At 42.1% G+C, this 19,486-nt stretch overlaps 2 protein-coding genes and 1 long non-coding RNA gene across 6 annotated transcripts; 1 reads left to right on the plus strand and 2 right to left on the minus strand.

Moving 5' to 3' along the window:
- Positions 1-553: 553 nt before the first annotated feature.
- Positions 554-6,438, minus strand: LOC106584569 (peroxisomal succinyl-coenzyme A thioesterase). 4 transcript variants are annotated; one of them, XM_045705964.1, is made up of 11 exons: positions 6,309-6,438; positions 4,294-4,490; positions 4,070-4,169; positions 3,779-3,969; positions 3,471-3,640; positions 2,456-2,575; positions 2,257-2,339; positions 2,055-2,148; positions 1,828-1,908; positions 1,551-1,692; positions 554-1,133 (listed from the first exon to the last, which is right to left on the minus strand). In XM_045705964.1, exons 2-11 carry the CDS (start codon positions 4,487-4,489, stop codon positions 1,036-1,038), a joined length of 1,275 nt encoding a protein of 424 aa, XP_045561920.1. In that variant the 5' UTR covers position 4,490; positions 6,309-6,438; the 3' UTR covers positions 554-1,035. The 4 variants fall into 4 exon arrangements, with proteins under 4 accessions (XP_045561920.1, XP_014025481.1, XP_045561919.1 ...); XM_014170006.2 differs by lacking the exon at positions 6,309-6,438 and adding an exon at positions 5,933-5,949; XM_045705963.1 differs by lacking the exon at positions 6,309-6,438 and adding an exon at positions 5,449-5,517.
- On the plus strand, positions 6,438-10,307 carry LOC106584555 (uncharacterized). The gene is made up of 2 exons (XM_014169984.2): positions 6,438-6,972; positions 7,106-10,307. The coding sequence occupies exon 2, from the start codon at positions 8,667-8,669 to the stop codon at positions 10,038-10,040; it is 1,374 nt and encodes a 457-aa protein (XP_014025459.2). The 5' UTR covers positions 6,438-6,972; positions 7,106-8,666; the 3' UTR covers positions 10,041-10,307.
- LOC123729815 (uncharacterized) lies at positions 9,339-10,783 on the minus strand. The gene is made up of 2 exons (XR_006761471.1): positions 10,722-10,783; positions 9,339-10,592 (listed from the first exon to the last, which is right to left on the minus strand). It is a non-coding gene; the product is annotated as an uncharacterized lncRNA (long non-coding RNA).
- Positions 10,784-19,486: the final 8,703 nt, after the last annotated feature.

Consider the following 19,486-nt stretch of genomic DNA (forward strand, 5'->3'; position numbering starts at 1 on the left):
ATGTCCTTTTAGTGTAAGAACGGTATGAAAAGACTGTCTGAAATTTCAGCCTGCTTTGGTGGGTTGGAGTTTTGGCCTCCCTGCTAGGCAGGATGGACAGGTCAAATGGACTTTCCAATTTCAGAATGGAACATGCTGTAAAGCTGTAACTGTAATTTCAAATAAAAGTCTCAAATATTAGGAAAATGTCTATATATTTCAGTTGTTTCAAAAACTTTGCTCTGATATTACCATTTATTACTGTAGGTGTTGGGCTGAACGAGAATTCTGTTTACAATGCTCTGCTTGGAGGGGGGGCAACTGTAGGGCGAGTGCGTGACCTCCTGAGGTAGTGCCCGAGACGTGATCATTTTGTAAATTTACATTACAATAGTGTTGCTTGAGAATTGATACCTCTCGAGAACCTCTTGATATTTTGTTAATGAGAATAGCACCTGTTTCCTTTTGACCATTTTAATATAAAACAATCACAGTAAGGTACTTAACTGTTATCCAGAAATGATTTGATATTCAGATAAAAATTGACCATGAAAAAAAGGAATGGGGTGAGTTCTTACATTTTCAAACGCTTTCCTTTATTCAAGGATAACAATTTGACAGGCATTTTATACAAACTATTAGTAATAGCGCCTTTGTAAAAGTAGAAATGCACTGTAGTAAAAGTTATCAGGTTTAGATGCAATATTGCTTGTGACAGCAGTAAAACTGGAAAGAAAGCAGTGATATGGTCTATTTAATTGAAATGAAAGACTGTATGAAACATTTGTAAGAATGCACTAACTCAGAGATCTTCTCAATCCTTGAACGTTATGGCTCGTGTAGATCACCAAAACCAGGAGAAAAGGAATGACACGACATTTGGATTAGGACATCGGCTCGTTGAGTTATGTGGTTTAATCCCACGCACACTTGTGTCAACATAATTATTTTTCCTTACATCTCTGATGAGAATTAAGATAAGTCATAATTACAAAAATTTTAATAAAATGTCTGTCTCTCTGGCCTGGTCACAGATTTAACGGTGAGGTCTGTGCTTCAATATAGGTGCTCCTCCAGAAAAGAAAGGATCTTCTTCCAGGAGTCTTCCTGTGCGTGACCGTGTGGCGCTGTCTCTCCTCCCCAAAGAACCACCACTGCAATCAAATCAGGAGGGGAAGCATCAAACAAAAAGAGAACAAGTGTGATTATTCCATTGCTTCACACAACCCATTTCTATATGTTTGCTAGAAACAGTCATGGAAACAGCCATTACTTTTAAATTGCTATTCAGACTGACAGTATGTAATGTACTTGATTTCAATTGTATTTACTGCCTCGTAAAACATTAACGGGGAGTAATTTGTCTATCTCCAGGCAAAACAAACAGAATGTGTGACGAGAGTTCTTCACATATTACCAGACAAATGAGTCATTGCAACCATATCACTGTGATAATGTATCTTGTATTGTCGATTAGCACATCCCCAAAACAGCAAATAAGATACTGTCAAACTGTCTCTGATAATAACAAGGACACAAACACACCACACACACAACCAACGTTAAATTACACTTTTGTTTTGTCCCAGCCACAATGAAGTTGCTGGCACGGATATGAGGACTATACGGCAGTTCAATCAGGTGACCAGCTCCAGGGTAGGACAGAGTTGTCAGCAGGTGACTGTTCCCTGCTTTCTCCATCATCTGCTTCATCTGACAAGGCAAGAACACAAGAACAGTTCTACATCAGTATTGGGTGTCAAAAACATAATGTAAAAAATTACAGTAGAACCACTTAATAATACATATTTCTGCAGCAATCCAAGCATTGTTAAAACATGTACTCACGTCCTCTGCTGACTCAGTGGCAGGCCAGTTTTGGTCATCTTCACCCACAATCATTAGAACAGGACATTTCAGCTGCCCCACCTAAGCAGGACACAACAGTAAACCATGGGGATAGACAATGCTACATTCCTTATAAAGTCAAACAGACAAGGGAGAACAGCTATAAAGTGAGTTCAATGAGGGTATAGGTTAAAATCAGGGTAAAATCCAGTTTGAGTTAAACCCACATCCACTTTCTTGGTTGGATCAGTTGGAATGGGTAGGAGCAGATCCCGCCAGATCACTCGATTCTCCTCATCATAGCGAGTGTTACGGACGTTTCTAGGAAATTAAACACACAGACGAGTAAGTTATATTGAATTATTATTAGAGGATCAAAGTGGAAGCACAAATGTATACACATCTTTAAACACGTGATAATACACATACTTCTTAATCTCGCCGAAGACATCAGAGAGTGAGCCTTTCACCGGCTGGACATGACTGCCACTCACACATACCAAACACCTGGGCTGAGAGAGGACCAACAGTTTAAGACACCGAAATACAAACACACACAGACAAAAACACAAATATATACACACATCTCCACTATTATTCTGCCAGTGCGGTATGAGCATTCTCCTACCTGAATCACAGTGGAGTACACGGCCATCCCCAAAGCCACTGAGGTCCCAAAGGACAGGCCCAGTATCGCTATCCTGTCCCCACACACCTGAGGGTGCTGTTTTAGAATGGTGAACGCAGCCTAGAGTGAAAAATAGAACATTTCATTTGAACTACAACTGTGGTTAATGTGTCCGCCCTGAGAATGGAATGTTGGGAGTTCAATCCCCGGCCAAGTCATACCAAAGACTGTAAAAATGGGACCCGATGCGTCCCTGCTTGGCCCTCAGCATTAAGCAGATAGATTGGGGATAAGGCCCTGCGATAGACTAGCGTCCCGTCAAGGGGGTGTATCATGCTACAGAAACAGATGTAGTAGGCTCCTGGCCCATGAGTCGTTCCGGCTCACACAAACCAAGGCTCGTGCAAGGCTACTTACTAAGACTGTCGTACAAAACTTGATTTTAAATTGTTACCACAGCAGTCATATTTTGACACAGGATATTCTGTTTCTTTATTACTGTAGTAATAACTTTATTAAATATTAATGTAAGTACCATAAAAGTGGGAGAAGGTTACATTTTAGTAATTTAGCAGACGCTCTTATCCAGAACGACTTACGAGTGCATACATTTCTCATACTTTTTTTATTGTAGGAAATAGGTCTAGTTGTCTAGTCACGTTTTCTTTAAGGTTCATACTTCAACATACATAACCCAATGACACATTTTACAACACACTATTAAGATAAGAACAAAATCCAGTGTCAGTTCCTACAAATAACAGTTGAATGTGTAGGTTGCGCAAGGGATTGGTTGCACAGACAAGGTGAACGAACCTTTGGATGAGCTTTGTGGGTTTAATTACCTACAGCTTCCTTCCTGAATAAGAACACACCATATACAGAGCATATCACCTTGTGAAAGTAAAATATATGTTATATATCAGTTGATCACTGTCATTTGAGGTACCTATGACACTAAATATGACAGTGCAGATCAGCCAAAATGCAGTGGTCTAGTAACATATACTGGTACCTCAAAGTATTCGTTCCCCACATGAGAGGTTGAGCCCCCAGAGGTCCGGGGTGTCATGTACTCCAGGGCCAGAGAGACAAAGCCATGCGACGACAGGAGGGCAGAGCGATACTCCACCAGACCGCCACCCCCACCCCACAGGTCCAACAGGGCAGGGAAGGGCCCGGGTCCTTCCAACACAACATGGTCTGTTCAGACCTGGGCTATATGCACTCCTCCTATGATAATCATATCTAAATCATATCTTTGGATGATTTTAATTGTAATTATTGAAAGTGAGGTATATGTTGCTAAAATCTATGACATGCCTGGTGGCAGGAATAGGGTCCCTGTGACCCCTCCCTCTGTGATGTCGACCCTGCGGACTCCGGGGGCCATGTACCAGCGCTCTGTGACGACACTCGCCAGGGCCACCTGCTCTCTGAAGCCCTGACTCATGTGTCCACTGTACACAGAGATGTGCACTACCATGGGAGTGTGGACCTCCTTCTTCCTCAACCTAAAATTACAAGACATTGTTTATAATTCAACTGGTGACCTTTGATTACAAAATTACAACTTTATCAATGTATTATTTTTAGGGTGGAGTTTCAGTTTACCTGAGTCCAATTCTACTGCCAGGTACTGGTCTCATGCTCCACAACAGTCCCATGGGTTCCACGCCATCATATGTCCCTCCTAAACTTGAATCATTGGCAACTGTAAAGATATTTGGGTAGTTTATGTGAGAGATTTTTAAATATGAATTGAACTCTTCAAATTATTGATAACTGTACAAACAAACTTCAATGAAAATGTGTGACATTAAATACAAGTAGCCTACCATTTACAAATCCTGTAGCATCACTAACATAGTGGCCAAAGGCCTCCCAGTAGTCGCCATCATCTGAGTGGATCAGCGCATGCAAGGTGATATCTTGAATTTGCGACAAATTTTGGACGATTAAACTGAACTTTTCATCGATTAGTCCCCTGCACGGATGAAGCAAAAGCATGGGCGTCACTGCTTTTTCCGTCATCCTGTCAAAATTGCACAGAAATTTCCTCTCAACAAAGCGACACCGACATATAACGTTAGTAAATTGCTTAAATTGTGAAATGAGACATCAAAGTTAAGGAGGATCGAAGTTCATATTGACAGACTGAGCGTCATAGGCTAGAGCTTGAAAGACTCAGAGCAGCATGCATTGGACGTGTTTACCTCTTACAGTAAGCTACTGTGTAACAACCAATTCAGTAGCATCACACTGCAGTTATTATCGCCCGCACAAAATAAAGTGGTCTAATATACCGTATTCTGGAAGTCTTAATTAATAACTTTAATGTCGCCAGCTTCTACAAAACGTAGCATATAACGTTACGCAGTTTTACCAACTTGCCCGTGTTGTTGTCCTAACAACTGCTGTAGGAAACGGCCATTGCAATTAGGTGTCGAGGCCTACTGTATTGGGTCGGCAAATTGTGCCTTACAAGATTTGCATTACGTTTCTTATGCTTTAAAAATCAAAATTCCTATGGGCTAAATTTCTCTCATGAGTCAAATTGAAAACAGTGGAAGTCCCGCAGTGACAGGACTGGGGCAGAGCGATACAACGCAGTGGGGATTTTTTAAAGGTGGAACATGGTTTGCCAAATTAAAGGAGGCTCGACATATTGTAAAGGAAGTTAGGTAGGCTAAAATGCTACAGGTTTTTTGGTAGAACACTTTATTTGAACGAAGTTTTGTAACCTATGTCTAATAATTGCTACAAAACATTGTATAGTGTAGCGGGTTTCTTATGCACCACAGGAGAACCAAGAAATGAAGAGCGACACCACGGCTGTCTTTTAGGCTTTTATGTCGATCTTTCTCTCTCAGTGTTTTCTCAGACTCTCACAATCACACTCATACATAAAGCCATAATGTATAGTATAAAATAATAACCAGTCCTTAATACAAAGAATGTATAATCTTAATTCTTAGACAATAGAACAATACCTGCAATAGTATTATGAAAAGACAGGACAGGAACACATCAGTCTCCAATGCACCACCTGACAAGTTGTTCTACACAGGAGCATGAAGAAAGGTAAAACACATATCCTGTCTCACATCCCCAATACATTGCTAGGTGCTTTCAGTGTTGATAGTAGCAAAATACAACAACTCATGTACAAAACCACTGCAACACAAACAAGTTACAACATAAAATCGCCTTAGAGGGCAAAACTACATCCCCCATAATGCAACACCATCACTAGTCGGCAGCTCAGCTAGCCGTCTGCATCACAGAAAGAAAGTCATACTAGCTAGCAACACTTTTAGCACTCTGTAACTATATTAATAACAACAATAAAACTCTGAAAGTTACGTGTTTCGATAGTCTCACATCCCCTTATAACAATATCTACAGCATTAACCTTGGGACGTTTATTTATTTCACGTTACGGACTTCTACAAAGGAGTAATCTGCAACCCGTACCTTTCTCTCTCAGTGTTTTCTCAGACTGAGGAGAGCGGGATCTATGGGTAGTACCAGGGTGTTAGTAGGTGACGTAAGCACCCAGATAAAATAAAATACATTTAATGAAACAAAACCTGAAGATGTTAACATCATTCAGCTACTGTAGCTGCCTACCTAACATCAACAGGCATCACCAGTAGCGCAACAATTAAAATTAGAAACCAAAAGTAAAGTTCCTGGCGATCTGACTCCCCCCTTCTGTCTGAACTTGGAACATTCCTGTTCGCGGGCTTTTGGCCACTGACCCTCAACCTGATTGTTCTGTTCTGCGTTGTGTACTATTCTAATAATTTGAATTTTGCTGGAATAACCATTTTAACTCTACTACACTCACCCCTTCTTGATTTCAGCAAACTTTAAGACATAAGGTAAGACTTCTTCCTCCACAGGGGTAACCTTGACCAAGAGTCGTCCAGAAGGACAGCAAAGAGACTTTGCCAGGTAGAAATATGCCCATATACATACAACCTATGACCCCCTAATAAAGTATTTCTCATTTCCTTAATCTATCTTCTGGCTTCTGTGTCACTGGGGTACTGTCACTTCAACAAAAGTTGATAAGGCTTGAATCAGGGCGGCTAGATGCTCTCTTTTGTCCGGCTCAGCAATCACTTGACTCATTGACTCTAAAAGTCTTCTGACAGGCTTCACAACTCTTCCAGTTCTCAAAGTGCCTTCACTTGGTCTCAGGACTGTATCAGTGAGCTCAGATGTCTGGCTGTTTCTGCGCTCTACCTCTCTCTGGTTACTCATTCTCTTCTTAGTAGATCTTATGCATACAGAGCCGCTGACTGATGAACTTCTACTGCTGATGCCATCTAGACTGCTCACTGACGTTGCTTCTCTACTTGTGTCATCTTCAGAAGGATTACTTGATGGGGGATGTGAGACAGGATATGTGTTTTACCTTTCTTCATGCTCCTGTGTAGAACAACTTGTCAGGTGGTGCATTGGAGACTGATGTGTTCCTGTCCTGTCTTTTCATAATACTATTGCAGGTATTGTTCTATTGTCTAAGAATTAAGATTATACATTCTTTGTATTAAGGACTGGTTATTATTTTATACTATACATTATGGCTTTATGTATGAGTGTGATTGTGAGAGTCTGAGAAAACACTGAGAGAGAAAGATCGACATAAAAGCCTAAAAGACAGCCGTGGTGTCGCTCTTCATTTCTTGGTTCTCCTGTGGTGCATAAGAAACCCGCTACAGATTGGTGCCGTGACCCGGATCAACAGATCAGCTGCAGCAGATCGCCGGGGGACCCCTAAACAGAACTGGATCGACATCACACGTTTAAAACATTTGAGGGCAAGGTTAACTTTGGACAATATGTTGCATATGCCTCAGTTGTGTGAGATTACAGAACAGGAGAGAGAAGACATATCAGGTGTTGGTGATAACAATGTACATGTTACTCCGGTTGGTGTTACTGTGAGAGGTTCACAAGGTATGGCCACTGGGGTGGGGCGGGGGGCTCAGTTGGCCAGTATGGGGGAACATAGTGCTAGAGCCAGTCCTCTTAGATACCCAGCAGTCGACACTAGAGTGCCAAGTGTCAGTAGTAGCCAACCAGAGCATGTTAGCAGTAGCCAACCAGGCAACGATGACAGTGAAGAGTCCCAGAAGGCCATAGGGGGTGAAAATGAGAACCGAACCCAATTGCAAGCCCTAGCAGAGTTAGTCAAACAACTGGGCAGTGAAATAGGTAATCAAGTTGCCGCTAGTCTAGCAGGGGCTGGTCCAAGCACTTCCCATCCCCAACCAATAGTAGAAATACCTGATTGGTCAAAGGTCAACCTAATTCTGAAGTCAGACGTCAGAGAACCACCCCACTTCCGGGGTGATAGCACAGACCGGTGCACAGTGACTGAATGGCAAGAACTTATGCAAGCTTACTTGAAAAAGAAGGGATGCAGTATATCAGAACAAGGGCAAGAAATACAGGACAGACTAATGGGGCGGGCTAAAGACATAGTCAGAATTGGGCTCCGTGGAAACCCCCTTGTTAACATAAGCAGAGATCCTGAAGCCATATACAATATCTTGAGGCAGCACTTTGGAGAGGCAATCTCATCAACAATCCCATTAGGATACTTCTATGAAACCTTACCAAGACAGTCAGAGAGCTGCTTGGATTATTGGGTTAGACTGAACAAAGCAATTGACCTTGCCAATGAGTGCTTGCAAAGACAGGGAAAAAGAGTGGATGATCCAGGTCACGAGGTGACCATGATGTTTGTTAAGCACTGCCCTGATCCGGCACTGTATGCCGCTCTTAGGTGCAGGCCTATTGAAAATTGGACCGTTGGAGATTTGCAGGCAATGATTGACAGCCATCACCGAGACAAACAATCAGCCAGACACAGGGAGCAAAGTACTGCCAAGGTAGAAGTTGTGATGACCCCCGACGCTTGGTGTATGACTCAACAACAAGCAGTCGGTCAAAATAATTCAGCCACGCCCACTAACAGCGATCAGGCTCCATTGAACAAAGTGATTTCTCTCCTGGAAAAGCTCCTGTCAACCCAGGAACAAAATCAAAGGAGAACTTCAGCCAGAACGCCACAAACTAATACTGCTGCTGGTCCCTGTAGAATTTGTAAGGCCTCAGACCATTCAACTCAGTCGCACTGCTTTAAGGAGGGGTTATGTTTCAAGTGTCACAGGACAGGCCACAGAGGCTTTGAATGTCCAGCAAGAAAACAAGTTGGAGAGGCAACCGCCGAGGCTCCCCCTGGCCCCGCTTTAAACTAACATGCTCACACCAAGAGGGGGGCGGTGTGGGCGAACATGTTACACCTCCACAGAACACTACAGATATAAGGACTGGAAACACAATGAAAACCGAGGTGATTTATCCAAAAATAGAGAGTAATGACAGTCTTTTCTATGTTCCAGTAATGGTGCAAGAAATTGTAGAACTTCAAGCTCTGATAGATAGTGGGTCTATGACCTGCACGTTAAGTGAGTCAGCTGAAGACACACTTCTGAGATGTAATGTGATAAAACCAGAGTCTAGAAAGCCAACTCAAGTAGTTCTTGTAGGCTGTGGGGGCAACCAGGCACAGCCTAAGTATGAATATGACTTGAACATTGATCTTTTAGATTGCAAGATGGCAGTGTCTGTTTTAGTTGTACCTGGACAGACAGATGACATGATAGTTGGATCGAACGCCATAAAACACATAATGCAACAGGTTAAGAAAACAAAGTGGTATTGGGACAGCCTCTCCAAACCTGCCAAAGGAGATTCACATGGACTTTTACTCAGCATGCTAGCCAACGTGAACCGTTGGCACGGTGACAAAATACCAGACAAAGTGGGAACTGTAATGCTCAAGCAGAGTGTGACTCTCATGCCTCAACATGAACATTTGGTCTGGGGAAAACTGAAAGAAAAGGTACCGCTATCAGTCGGTAGTACTGTAGTCATAGAGGCCACTACAGCACGATCTGCACCAAGAAATGTCCTAGTAGGACGCACTGTATGTCCTTTGAGGGGTGACAAGTGGGTCCCCATGAAAGTGATCAACATGTTGGACCACCCTATTATTCTCCGCCGTAACACCAAGTTGGCCGATGTGCACCCATGCCTAGCCCTAGAAGACCTAGAGCTCTATGCCAGCCATGCTGAGAACCCCAGTAAGGTCCAGTCTGCCCTTCAGAATGTCACCCAAGCTGGGGAAGGATGTTCATTTGGTGGAAAAAGGGCAAAGAAAGAGTATCTACAAAAGTTGGAAGAGTTGGGCTTAAAAGAAGTTGACATAGAGTCCTGTGAAGTGTCTGACATGTGGAAAGGAAAACTAGTGGACCTTATTGCTCAGTATGAAGGCATCTTCTCCAGGGACCGACTTGACTGTGGAGAAGCGAAGAACGTCATCCACCGTATCCGACTCAAAGATGAAAAGCCTTTCCGGCTGCCGTACAGGAGGGTCTCTCCATCCGACTACCAGAAACTGAGACAGACGCTGGAGGAAATGGAGGAGCGGGGCATCATCCGAAAGTCCAGTAGTGAGTGGGCCTCCCCCTTGTCCTGGTTTGGAAGCCGTCAGGAGAGTTGAGAATTTGCACTGATTTCAGATGGTTGAACCAGAGGACAGAGAAAGATGCATACCCATTGCCCCATCAAGCCGATGCTCTCGCTGCTTTGGGGGGGAACTGCTTCTTCAGTACTATGGATTTGACTTCGGGATTCTACAACATCCCCATACATGAAGATGACCGCAAGTACACAGCGTGCACAACACCCACGGGTTTATTTGAGTACAACAGAATGGCTCAGGGGTTATGTAACAGCCCAGCAACATTCGCCAGAATGATGACCTCGATCTTCGGCGACCAGAACTACTTGTCCCTCCTGTGCTACTTGGATGATCTCCTGGTTTTCGGGAAGACTGAGCAGGAAGCCCTGGACCGTCTCGAAATGGTGTTCTCCCGCCTTAAGGAACACAACCTGAAGCTAGCGCAAAAAAAATGTTACCTCCTCAGAAAATCTGTCAAGTTTTTAGGCCATATCGTCACGGCACCAATCTGTAGCGGGTTTCTTATGCACCACAGGAGAACCAAGAAATGAAGAGCGACACCACGGCTGTCTTTTAGGCTTTTATGTCGATCTTTCTCTCTCAGTGTTTTCTCAGACTCTCACAATCACACTCATAAAGCCATAATGTATAGTATAAAATAATAACCAGTCCTTAATACAAAGAATGTATAATCTTAATTCTTAGACAATAGAACAATACCTGCAATAGTATTATGAAAAGACAGGACAGGAACACATCAGTCTCCAATGCACCACCTGACAAGTTGTTCTACACAGGAGCATGAAGAAAGGTAAAACACATATCCTGTCTCACATCCCCAATACATTGCTAGGTGCTTTCAGTGTTGATAGTAGCAAAATACAACAACTCATGTACAAAACCACTGCAACACAAACAAGTTACAACATAAAATCGCCTTAGAGGGCAAAACTACATCCCCCATAATGCAACACCATCACTAGTCGGCAGCTCAGCTAGCCGTCTGCATCACAGAAAGAAAGTCATACTAGCTAGCAACACTTTTAGCACTCTGTAACTATATTAATAACAACAATAAAACTCTGAAAGTTACGTGTTTCGATAGTCTCACATCCCCTTATAACAATATCTACAGCATTAACCTTGGGACGTTTATTTATTTCACGTTACGGACTTCTACAAAGGAGTAATCTGCAACCCGTACCTTTCTCTCTCAGTGTTTTCTCAGACTGAGGAGAGCGGGATCTATGGGTAGTACCAGGGTGTTAGTAGGTGACGTAAGCACCCAGATAAAATAAAATACATTTAATGAAACAAAACCTGAAGATGTTAACATCATTCAGCTACTGTAGCTGCCTACCTAACATCAACAGGCATCACCAGTAGCGCAACAATTAAAATTAGAAACCAAAAGTAAAGTTCCTGGCGATCTGACTCCCCCCTTCTGTCTGAACTTGGAACATTCCTGTTCGCGGGCTTTTGGCCACTGACCCTCAACCTGATTGTTCTGTTCTGCGTTGTGTACTATTCTAATAATTTGAAGTTTGCTGGAATAACCATTTTAACTCTACTACAATAGCATTTTTATAGCAACGAACTGGAGGGCTGAACTATTTAGTTACGTGCCAAAATTGCATTCTGAACTGAAGATCATGATTTGGTGATTATCGGAATCAGGTGTGTTAGCTGTGGCTGCGGAAAAACTGTGACACTAATCAGGCGCTCAAGGACTGGAATTGCCCACCCCTATATGTGTTTTTGGCCAGAAGAAAGATGTTTGAAATAATTTGGAAACCTTAATTGTCCATACTTCTACTGCTTCTCAATCCTAAGTGAATACAATACAATATAATCAAATACAATGCAATAAAATACAATGGAATAAAATAAAATACAATAAAAAAATAATACAATATAATACACTGCAGTTGTCACGTCCTGACCAGTAAAAGGGGTTGTTTGTTATTGTAGTTTGGTCAGGGCGTGGCAGGGGGTGTTAGTTTAGTGTGTTTCGGGGGTTTTGTTTTTTGTTTTTTTCTAGGCAGCTGGTTGTCGTTGCCTCTAATTGGAGGCCATATTTAAGTGGGTTAGTTTTCTCTTGTGTTTGTGGGTGGTTGTTTCCTGTTTAGTCTGTGTACCCGTTGGGACACTCGTCGTTTGTTTGTTTATTTTGTTTATAGTGTCTTTCTTTAAATAAATAAGAAGATGCTTATGACAACAATATAATACAATATAACACAATACAATATAATACAAGAAAATATAATTTAATATAATACAATATAATTTTGGGGTATTTGGTGTTTTATTAGGATCCCCATTAGCTGTTGCAAAAGCAGCAGCTACTCTTCCTGGTGTCCACACAAAACATGAAACAACACAGAACATTAATAGACAAGAATAGCTCAAGGACAGAACTATATAAAAAAAAGTTAAAGGCACACATAGTCTACATATCAATGCATAAACACAAACTATCTAGGTCAAATAGGGGAGAGGTGTTGTGCCGTGAGGTGTTGCTTTTTCTGTTTTTTTAAACCAGCGTTGCTGTTTATTTGAGCAATATGAGATGAAACGGAGTTCCATGCAATAATGGCTCTATATAACATTGTACACTTTATTGAATTTGTTCTGGATTTGGGGACTGTGTAAAGACCCCTGTTGGCATGTCTGGTGTGGTAAGTGTGTATGTGTTAGAGCTGTGAGTAAGTATACTATGCAAACAATTTGGGATTTTCAACACATTCATGTTTCTTATAAAAAGAAGAAGTCATGCAGTCAGTCTCTCATCAACTCTTAGCCAAGAGAGACAAGCATACATAGTATTTATATCAGCCCTCTGATTACAATGAAGAGCAAGACGTGCCTCTCTGTTCTGGGCCAGCTGCAGCTTAACTAGGTCTTTCCTTGCAGCACTGGACCACATGACTGGACAATAATCAAGATTAGACAAAACTAGAGACTGCAGAACTTGCTTTTTGGAGTGTGGGGTCAAAAAAGCAGAGCATTTCTTTATTACAGACAGACCTCTCCCCATCTTTAGCTGTGATTGCTGATGCGTATATGGTTGAATCATCAGCATACATGGACACACATGCTTTGGTTAATGCCAGTGGCAGGTCATTGGTAAATATATAAACGAGTAGAGGGCCTATAGAGCTGCCCTGTGGTACACCACACTTTACATGTTTGACATTAGAGAAGCTTCCATTAAAGAACCCTTTGAGTTATATTAGATAGATAGCTCTGAATCCATGATATGGCAGTTGAAAAGCCATAACACATGTGATTTTTTAACAACAGGTTATGGTGAATAATATCAAAGGCTGCACTGAAATCTAACAGTACAGCTCCCACAAACTTCTTATTATCAATTTCTTTCTTACAATCATCAGTCATTTGTGTAGGTGCAGTGCATGTTGAGTGCCCTTCTCTATAAGCATGCTGAAAGTCTGTTGTTACTTTGTTTACAGAGAAATAGCATTATATTTGGTTAAATAAATAAAAAAGCCAACAATTTTGTAAGAGCTGGCAGCAAGCTTATAGATCTGCTGTTAGAACCAGTAAAGGCCGCTTTGCTACTCTTGGGTAGCGGAATTACTTTGGCTTCCCTCCAGGCCTGAGGACAAAGACTTTCCTCTAGGCTCAGATTAAAGATATGTCAGATAGGAGTGGCTATAAAGTCAGCTACCATCCTCAGTAGCTTTCCATCTAAGTTGTCAATGCCAGGAGATTTGTCATTATTGATCGATAACAATAATTTTTCCATCGCTCTGACATTAACTTTACAAAATTAAAAATTGCAATGCTTTTCTTTCATTATTTGTTTTTTTTAAGCATGAATACGATGGCTCGCTGTTCGTTGTTGGCATTTCCTGTCTAAGTTTGCCCACTTTGCCAATGAAGTAATCATTAAAATAATACAATATAATACAATGAAATAAAATACAATATAATCATTGCACTTCACAGTCATGTTAATGAATAACTTAAATTTGTCTTCTGCCTCTCCAGACTAATGTCTTGAAATGTAATATTAAAATATTTGAAATATACACACTTTGTGCTGCACTGAAGTACTCAGACACAATACCCAGATAAATAACACTTTGTGCACAAATCACAATGAAACATCATCTTCCCAGCTGTCAGTTTAAAGCACACAGGCTCATTCCTGCTGAAGATTGTTCTATCACCACTGCTGGCAATGGATTCTGCTGTTGAAAGTATTTTTCTGTTTTCAGAGTGGGGTCATATTACTGAATAAACAGCAGAGGGAGGTGTAAGCTCATTTTCTGCTATGGGTTTCTCAGTGGCATGTTTTGGTGTTATTAAATCAGTATTGCTTTAAACTGGGTAAGAAGGGATAGGGAGAGCAGATAATTGTGAGAGCTTCAACATAATTTTGTGGCATAATTGCTTGTCGGTGGGAATATCCTCTAATAGATACACAGCCTAAAACTCCCACATGTCAATACTATCAGTTTTTGATTGGGACCCTAAAACAGTGATTGTGTGTGTGTGTGTGTGTGTGTGTGTGTGTGTGTGTCTGTTTATTTATTTTTGTTATTTTTTAATTTAACCTTTATTTAACTAAGCAAGTCAGTTAAGGACAAATCATTTTTACAATGACAGCCTACCCTGTGTCTGTCAAATCAAATCCAATTGTATGTCACATGCTGAATACAACTGGTGTAGACTTTACCGTGAAATGCTTGATTACGAGCCGTTCCCGACAATGCATAGTTTAAAAATGAAATAGTAACACAAGAGGAATAAAATTCAACCCACAAGAATGGAGCTATATACAGGGAGTACCAGATCAACGTGGAGCTATATACAGGGAGTATCAGTACCAGATCAATGTGGAGCTATATAAAGGGAGTACCAGTACTATATCAATGTGGAGCTATATACAGGGAGTACCAGTACCAGATCTATGTGGAGCTATATACAGGGAGTACCAGTACCAGATCAATGTGGAGCTATATACAGGGAGTACCAGTACCAGATCAATGTGGAGCTATATACACGGAGTACCAGTACCAGATCAATGTGGTGCTATAGACAGGGAGTACCAGTACTAGATCAATGTGGAGCTATATACAGGGAGTACCAGTACCAGATCAATGTGGAGCTATATACAGGGAGTACCAATACCAGATCAATGTGGAGCTATGTACACGGAGTACCAGTACCAGATCTATGTGGAGCTATATACAGGGAATATCAGTACCAGATCAATGTGGAGCTATATACAGGGAGTACCAGTACTAGATCAATGTGGAGCTATATACAGGGAGTACCTGTACCAGATCAATGTGGAGCTATATACAGGGAGTACCAGTACCAGATCAATGTGGAGCTATATACAGGGAGAATCTGTACCAGATCAATGTGGAGCTATAAACAGGGGAGTACCAGTACCAGATCACTGTGGAGCGATATACAGGGAGTACCAGTACCAGATCAATGTGGAGCTATATACAGAGAGTACCAGTACCAGATCACTGTGGAGCTCTATACAGGGAGTACCAGCACCAGATCTATGTGGAGCTATATACAGGGAGTACCAGTACCATATCAATATGGAGCTATATACAGGGAGTACCAGTACCTTATCAATGTGGAGCTATATACAGTGAGAACCAGTACCAGATCAATGTGGAGCTATATACAGGGAGAACCAGTACCAGATCAATGTGGAGCTATATACAGGGAGTACCAGTACCAGATCAATGTGGAGCTATATACACGGAGTACCAGTACCAGTTCAAAGTGGAGCTATATACAAGGACTACCAGTACCAAATCAATGTGGAGCTATATACAGGGATTACCAGTACCAGATCAATGTGGAGCTATATACAGGGAATACGAGTACCAGATCAATGTGGAGCTATATACTGGGAGTACCAGTACTAGATCAATGTGGAGCTATATACAGGGAGTACCTGTACCAGATCAATGTGGAGCTATATACAGGGAGTACCAGTACCAGATCAATGTAGAGCTATATACAGGGAGTACCAGTACCAGATCAATGTGGAGCTATATACAGGGAGTACCTGTACCAGATCAATGTGGAGCTATATACAGGGAGTACCAGTACCAGATCAATGTAGAGCTATATACAGGGAGAATCTGTACCAGATCAATGTGGAGCTATAAACAGGGAGTACCAGTACCAGATCAATGTTGAGCTATATACAGGGAGTACCAGTACCAGATCAATGTGGAGCTATATACAGGGAGTACCAGTACCAGATCACTGTGGAGCTCTATACAGGGAGTACCAGTACCAGATCACTGTTGAGCTATATACAGGGAGTACCAGTACCAGATCAATGTGGAGCTATATACAGGGAGTACCAGTACCAGATCACTGTGGAGCTCTATACAGGGAGTACCAGTACCAGATCAATGTGGAGCTATATACAGGGAATATCAGTACCAGATCAATGTGGAGCTATATACAGGGAGTACCAGTACTAGATCAATGTGGAGCTATATACAGGGAGTACCAGTACCAGATCAATGTGGAGCTATATATAGGGAGTACCTGTACCAGATCAATGTGGAGCTATATACAGGGACTACCAGTGCCAGATCAATGTGGAGCTATATACAGGGATTACCAGTACCAGATCAATTTGGAGCTATATACAGAGAGTACCAGTACCAGATCAATGTGGAGTTACATACGGTGAGTACCAGTACCAGATCAATGTGGAGCTATATTCAGAGAGTACCAGTACCAGATCAATGTGGAGCTATATACAGGGAGAACTATTTCCAGATCAATGTGGAGCTATATACAGGGAGTTCCAGTACCAGATCAATGTGGAGCTATATACAGGGAGAACTAGTTCCAGATCAATGTGGAGCTATATTCAGAGAGTACCAGTACCAGATCAATGTGGAGCTATATACAGGGCGAACTATTTCCAGATCAATGTGGAGCTATATTCAGAGAGTACCAGTACCAGATCAATGTGGAGCTATATACAGGGAGAACTAGTTCCAGATCAATGTGGAGCTATATACAGGGAGTTCCAGTACCAGATCAATGTGGAGCTATGCACAGAGAGCACCAGTGCCAGATCAACGTGGAGCTATATACAGGGAGTACCTGTACCAGATCAATGTGGAGCTACGGTATATACAGAGAGTAGCAGTACCAGATCAATGTGGAGCTATACACAGGGAGTACCAGTACCAGATCTATGTGGAGCTATATACAGGGAGTACCAGTACCATATCAATGTGGAGCTATATACAGGGAGTACCAGTACCAGATCAATGTGGAGCTGTATACAGGGAGTACCAGTACCAGATCAATGTGGAGCTATATACAGGGAGTACCAGTACCAGATCAATGTGGAGCTATATACAGGGAGTACCAGTACCAGATCAATGTGGAGCTGTATACAGGGAGTACCAGTACCAGATCAATGTGGAGCTATATACAGGGAGTACCAGTACCAGATCAATGTGGAGCTATATACAGGGAGTTCCAGTACCAGAACAATGTGGAGCTATATACAGGGAGTACCAGTACCAGAACAATGTGGAGCTATATACAGGAAGTACCAGTACCAGATCACTGTGGAGCTATATACAGGGAGTACCAATACTAGATTAATGTGGAGCTATATAGAGGGAGTACCAGTACCAGATCAATGTGGAGCTATAGACAGGGAGTACCAGTACCAGATCAATGTGGAGCTATATACACGGAGTACCAGTACCAGATCAATGTGGTGCTATAGACAGGGAGTACCAGTACTAGATCAATGTGGAGCTATATACAGGGAGTACCAGTACCAGATCAATGTGGAGCTATATACAGGGAGTACCAGTACTAGATCAATGTGGAGCTATATACAGGGAGTACCAGTACCAGATCAATGTGGAGCTATATACAGGGAGTACCAGTACCAGATCAATGTGGAGCTATATACAGGGAGTACCAGTACTAGATCAACGTGGAGCTATATACAGGGAGTATCAGTACCAGATCAATGAGGAGCTATATACAGGGAGTACCAGTACCAGATCAATGTGGAGCTATGTACACGGAGTACCAGTACCAGATCTATGTGGAGCTATATACAGGGAGTACCAGTACCAGATCAATGTAGAGCTATATACAGGGATTACCAGTACTAGATCAATGTGGAGCTATATACAGGGAGTACCTGTACCAGATCAATGTGGAGCTATATACAGGGAGTACCAGTACCAGATCAATTTAGAGCTATATACAGGGAGAATCTGTACCAGATCAATGTGGAGCTATAAACAGGGAGTACCAGTACCAGATCACTGTGGAGCGATATACAGGGAGTACCAGTACCAGATCAATGTGGAGCTATATACAGAGAGTACCAGTACCAGATCACTGTGGAGCTCTATACAGGGAGTACCAGCACCAGATCTATGTGGAGCTATATACAGGGAGTACCAGTACCATATCAATATGGAGCTATATACAGGGAGTACCAGTACCTTATCAATGTGGAGCTATATACAGTGAGAACCAGTACCAGATCAATGTGGAGCTATATACAGGGAGAACCAGTACCAGATCAATGTGGAGCTATATACAGGGAGTACCAGTACCAGATCAATGTGGAGCTATATACAGGGAGTACCAGTACCAGTTCAAAGTGGAGCTATATACAAGGACTACCAGTACCAAATCAATGTGGAGCTATATACAGGGATTACCAGTACCAGATCAATGTGGAGCTATATACAGGGAATACGAGTACCAGATCAATGTGGAGCTATATACTGGGAGTACCAGTACTAGATCAATGTGGAGCTATATACAGGGAGTACCTGTACCAGATCAATGTGGAGCTATATACAGGGAGTACCAGTACCAGATCACTGTTGAGCTATATACAGGGAGTACCAGTACCAGATCAATGTAGAGCTATATACAGGGAGTACCAGTACCAGATCAATGTGGAGCTATATACAGGGAGTACCTGTACCAGATCAATGTGGAGCTATATACAGGGAGTACCAGTACCAGATCAATGTAGAGCTATATACAGGGAGAATCTGTACCAGATCAATGTGGAGCTATATACAGGGAGTACCAGTACCAGATCACTGTTGAGCTATATACAGGGAGTACCAGTACCAGATCAATGTGGAGCTATATACACGGAGTACCAGTACCAGATCACTGTGGAGCTCTATACAGGGAGTACCAGCACCAGATCTATGTGGAGCTATATACAGGGAGTACCAGTACCATATCAATATGGAGCTATATACAGGGAGTACCAGTACCTTATCAACGTGGAGCTATATACAGGGAGTACCAGTACCAGATCAATGTGGAGCTATATACAGGGACTACCAGTACCAAATCAATGTGGAGATATATACAGGGATTACCAGTACCAAATCAATGTGGAGCTATATACAGCGAGTACCAGTACCAGATCAATGTGGAGCTATATACAG

This window comes from Salmo salar, chromosome ssa23 (assembly GCF_905237065.1).
Source record: "Salmo salar chromosome ssa23, Ssal_v3.1, whole genome shotgun sequence".
Classification (NCBI taxonomy): domain Eukaryota; kingdom Metazoa; phylum Chordata; class Actinopteri; order Salmoniformes; family Salmonidae; genus Salmo; species Salmo salar.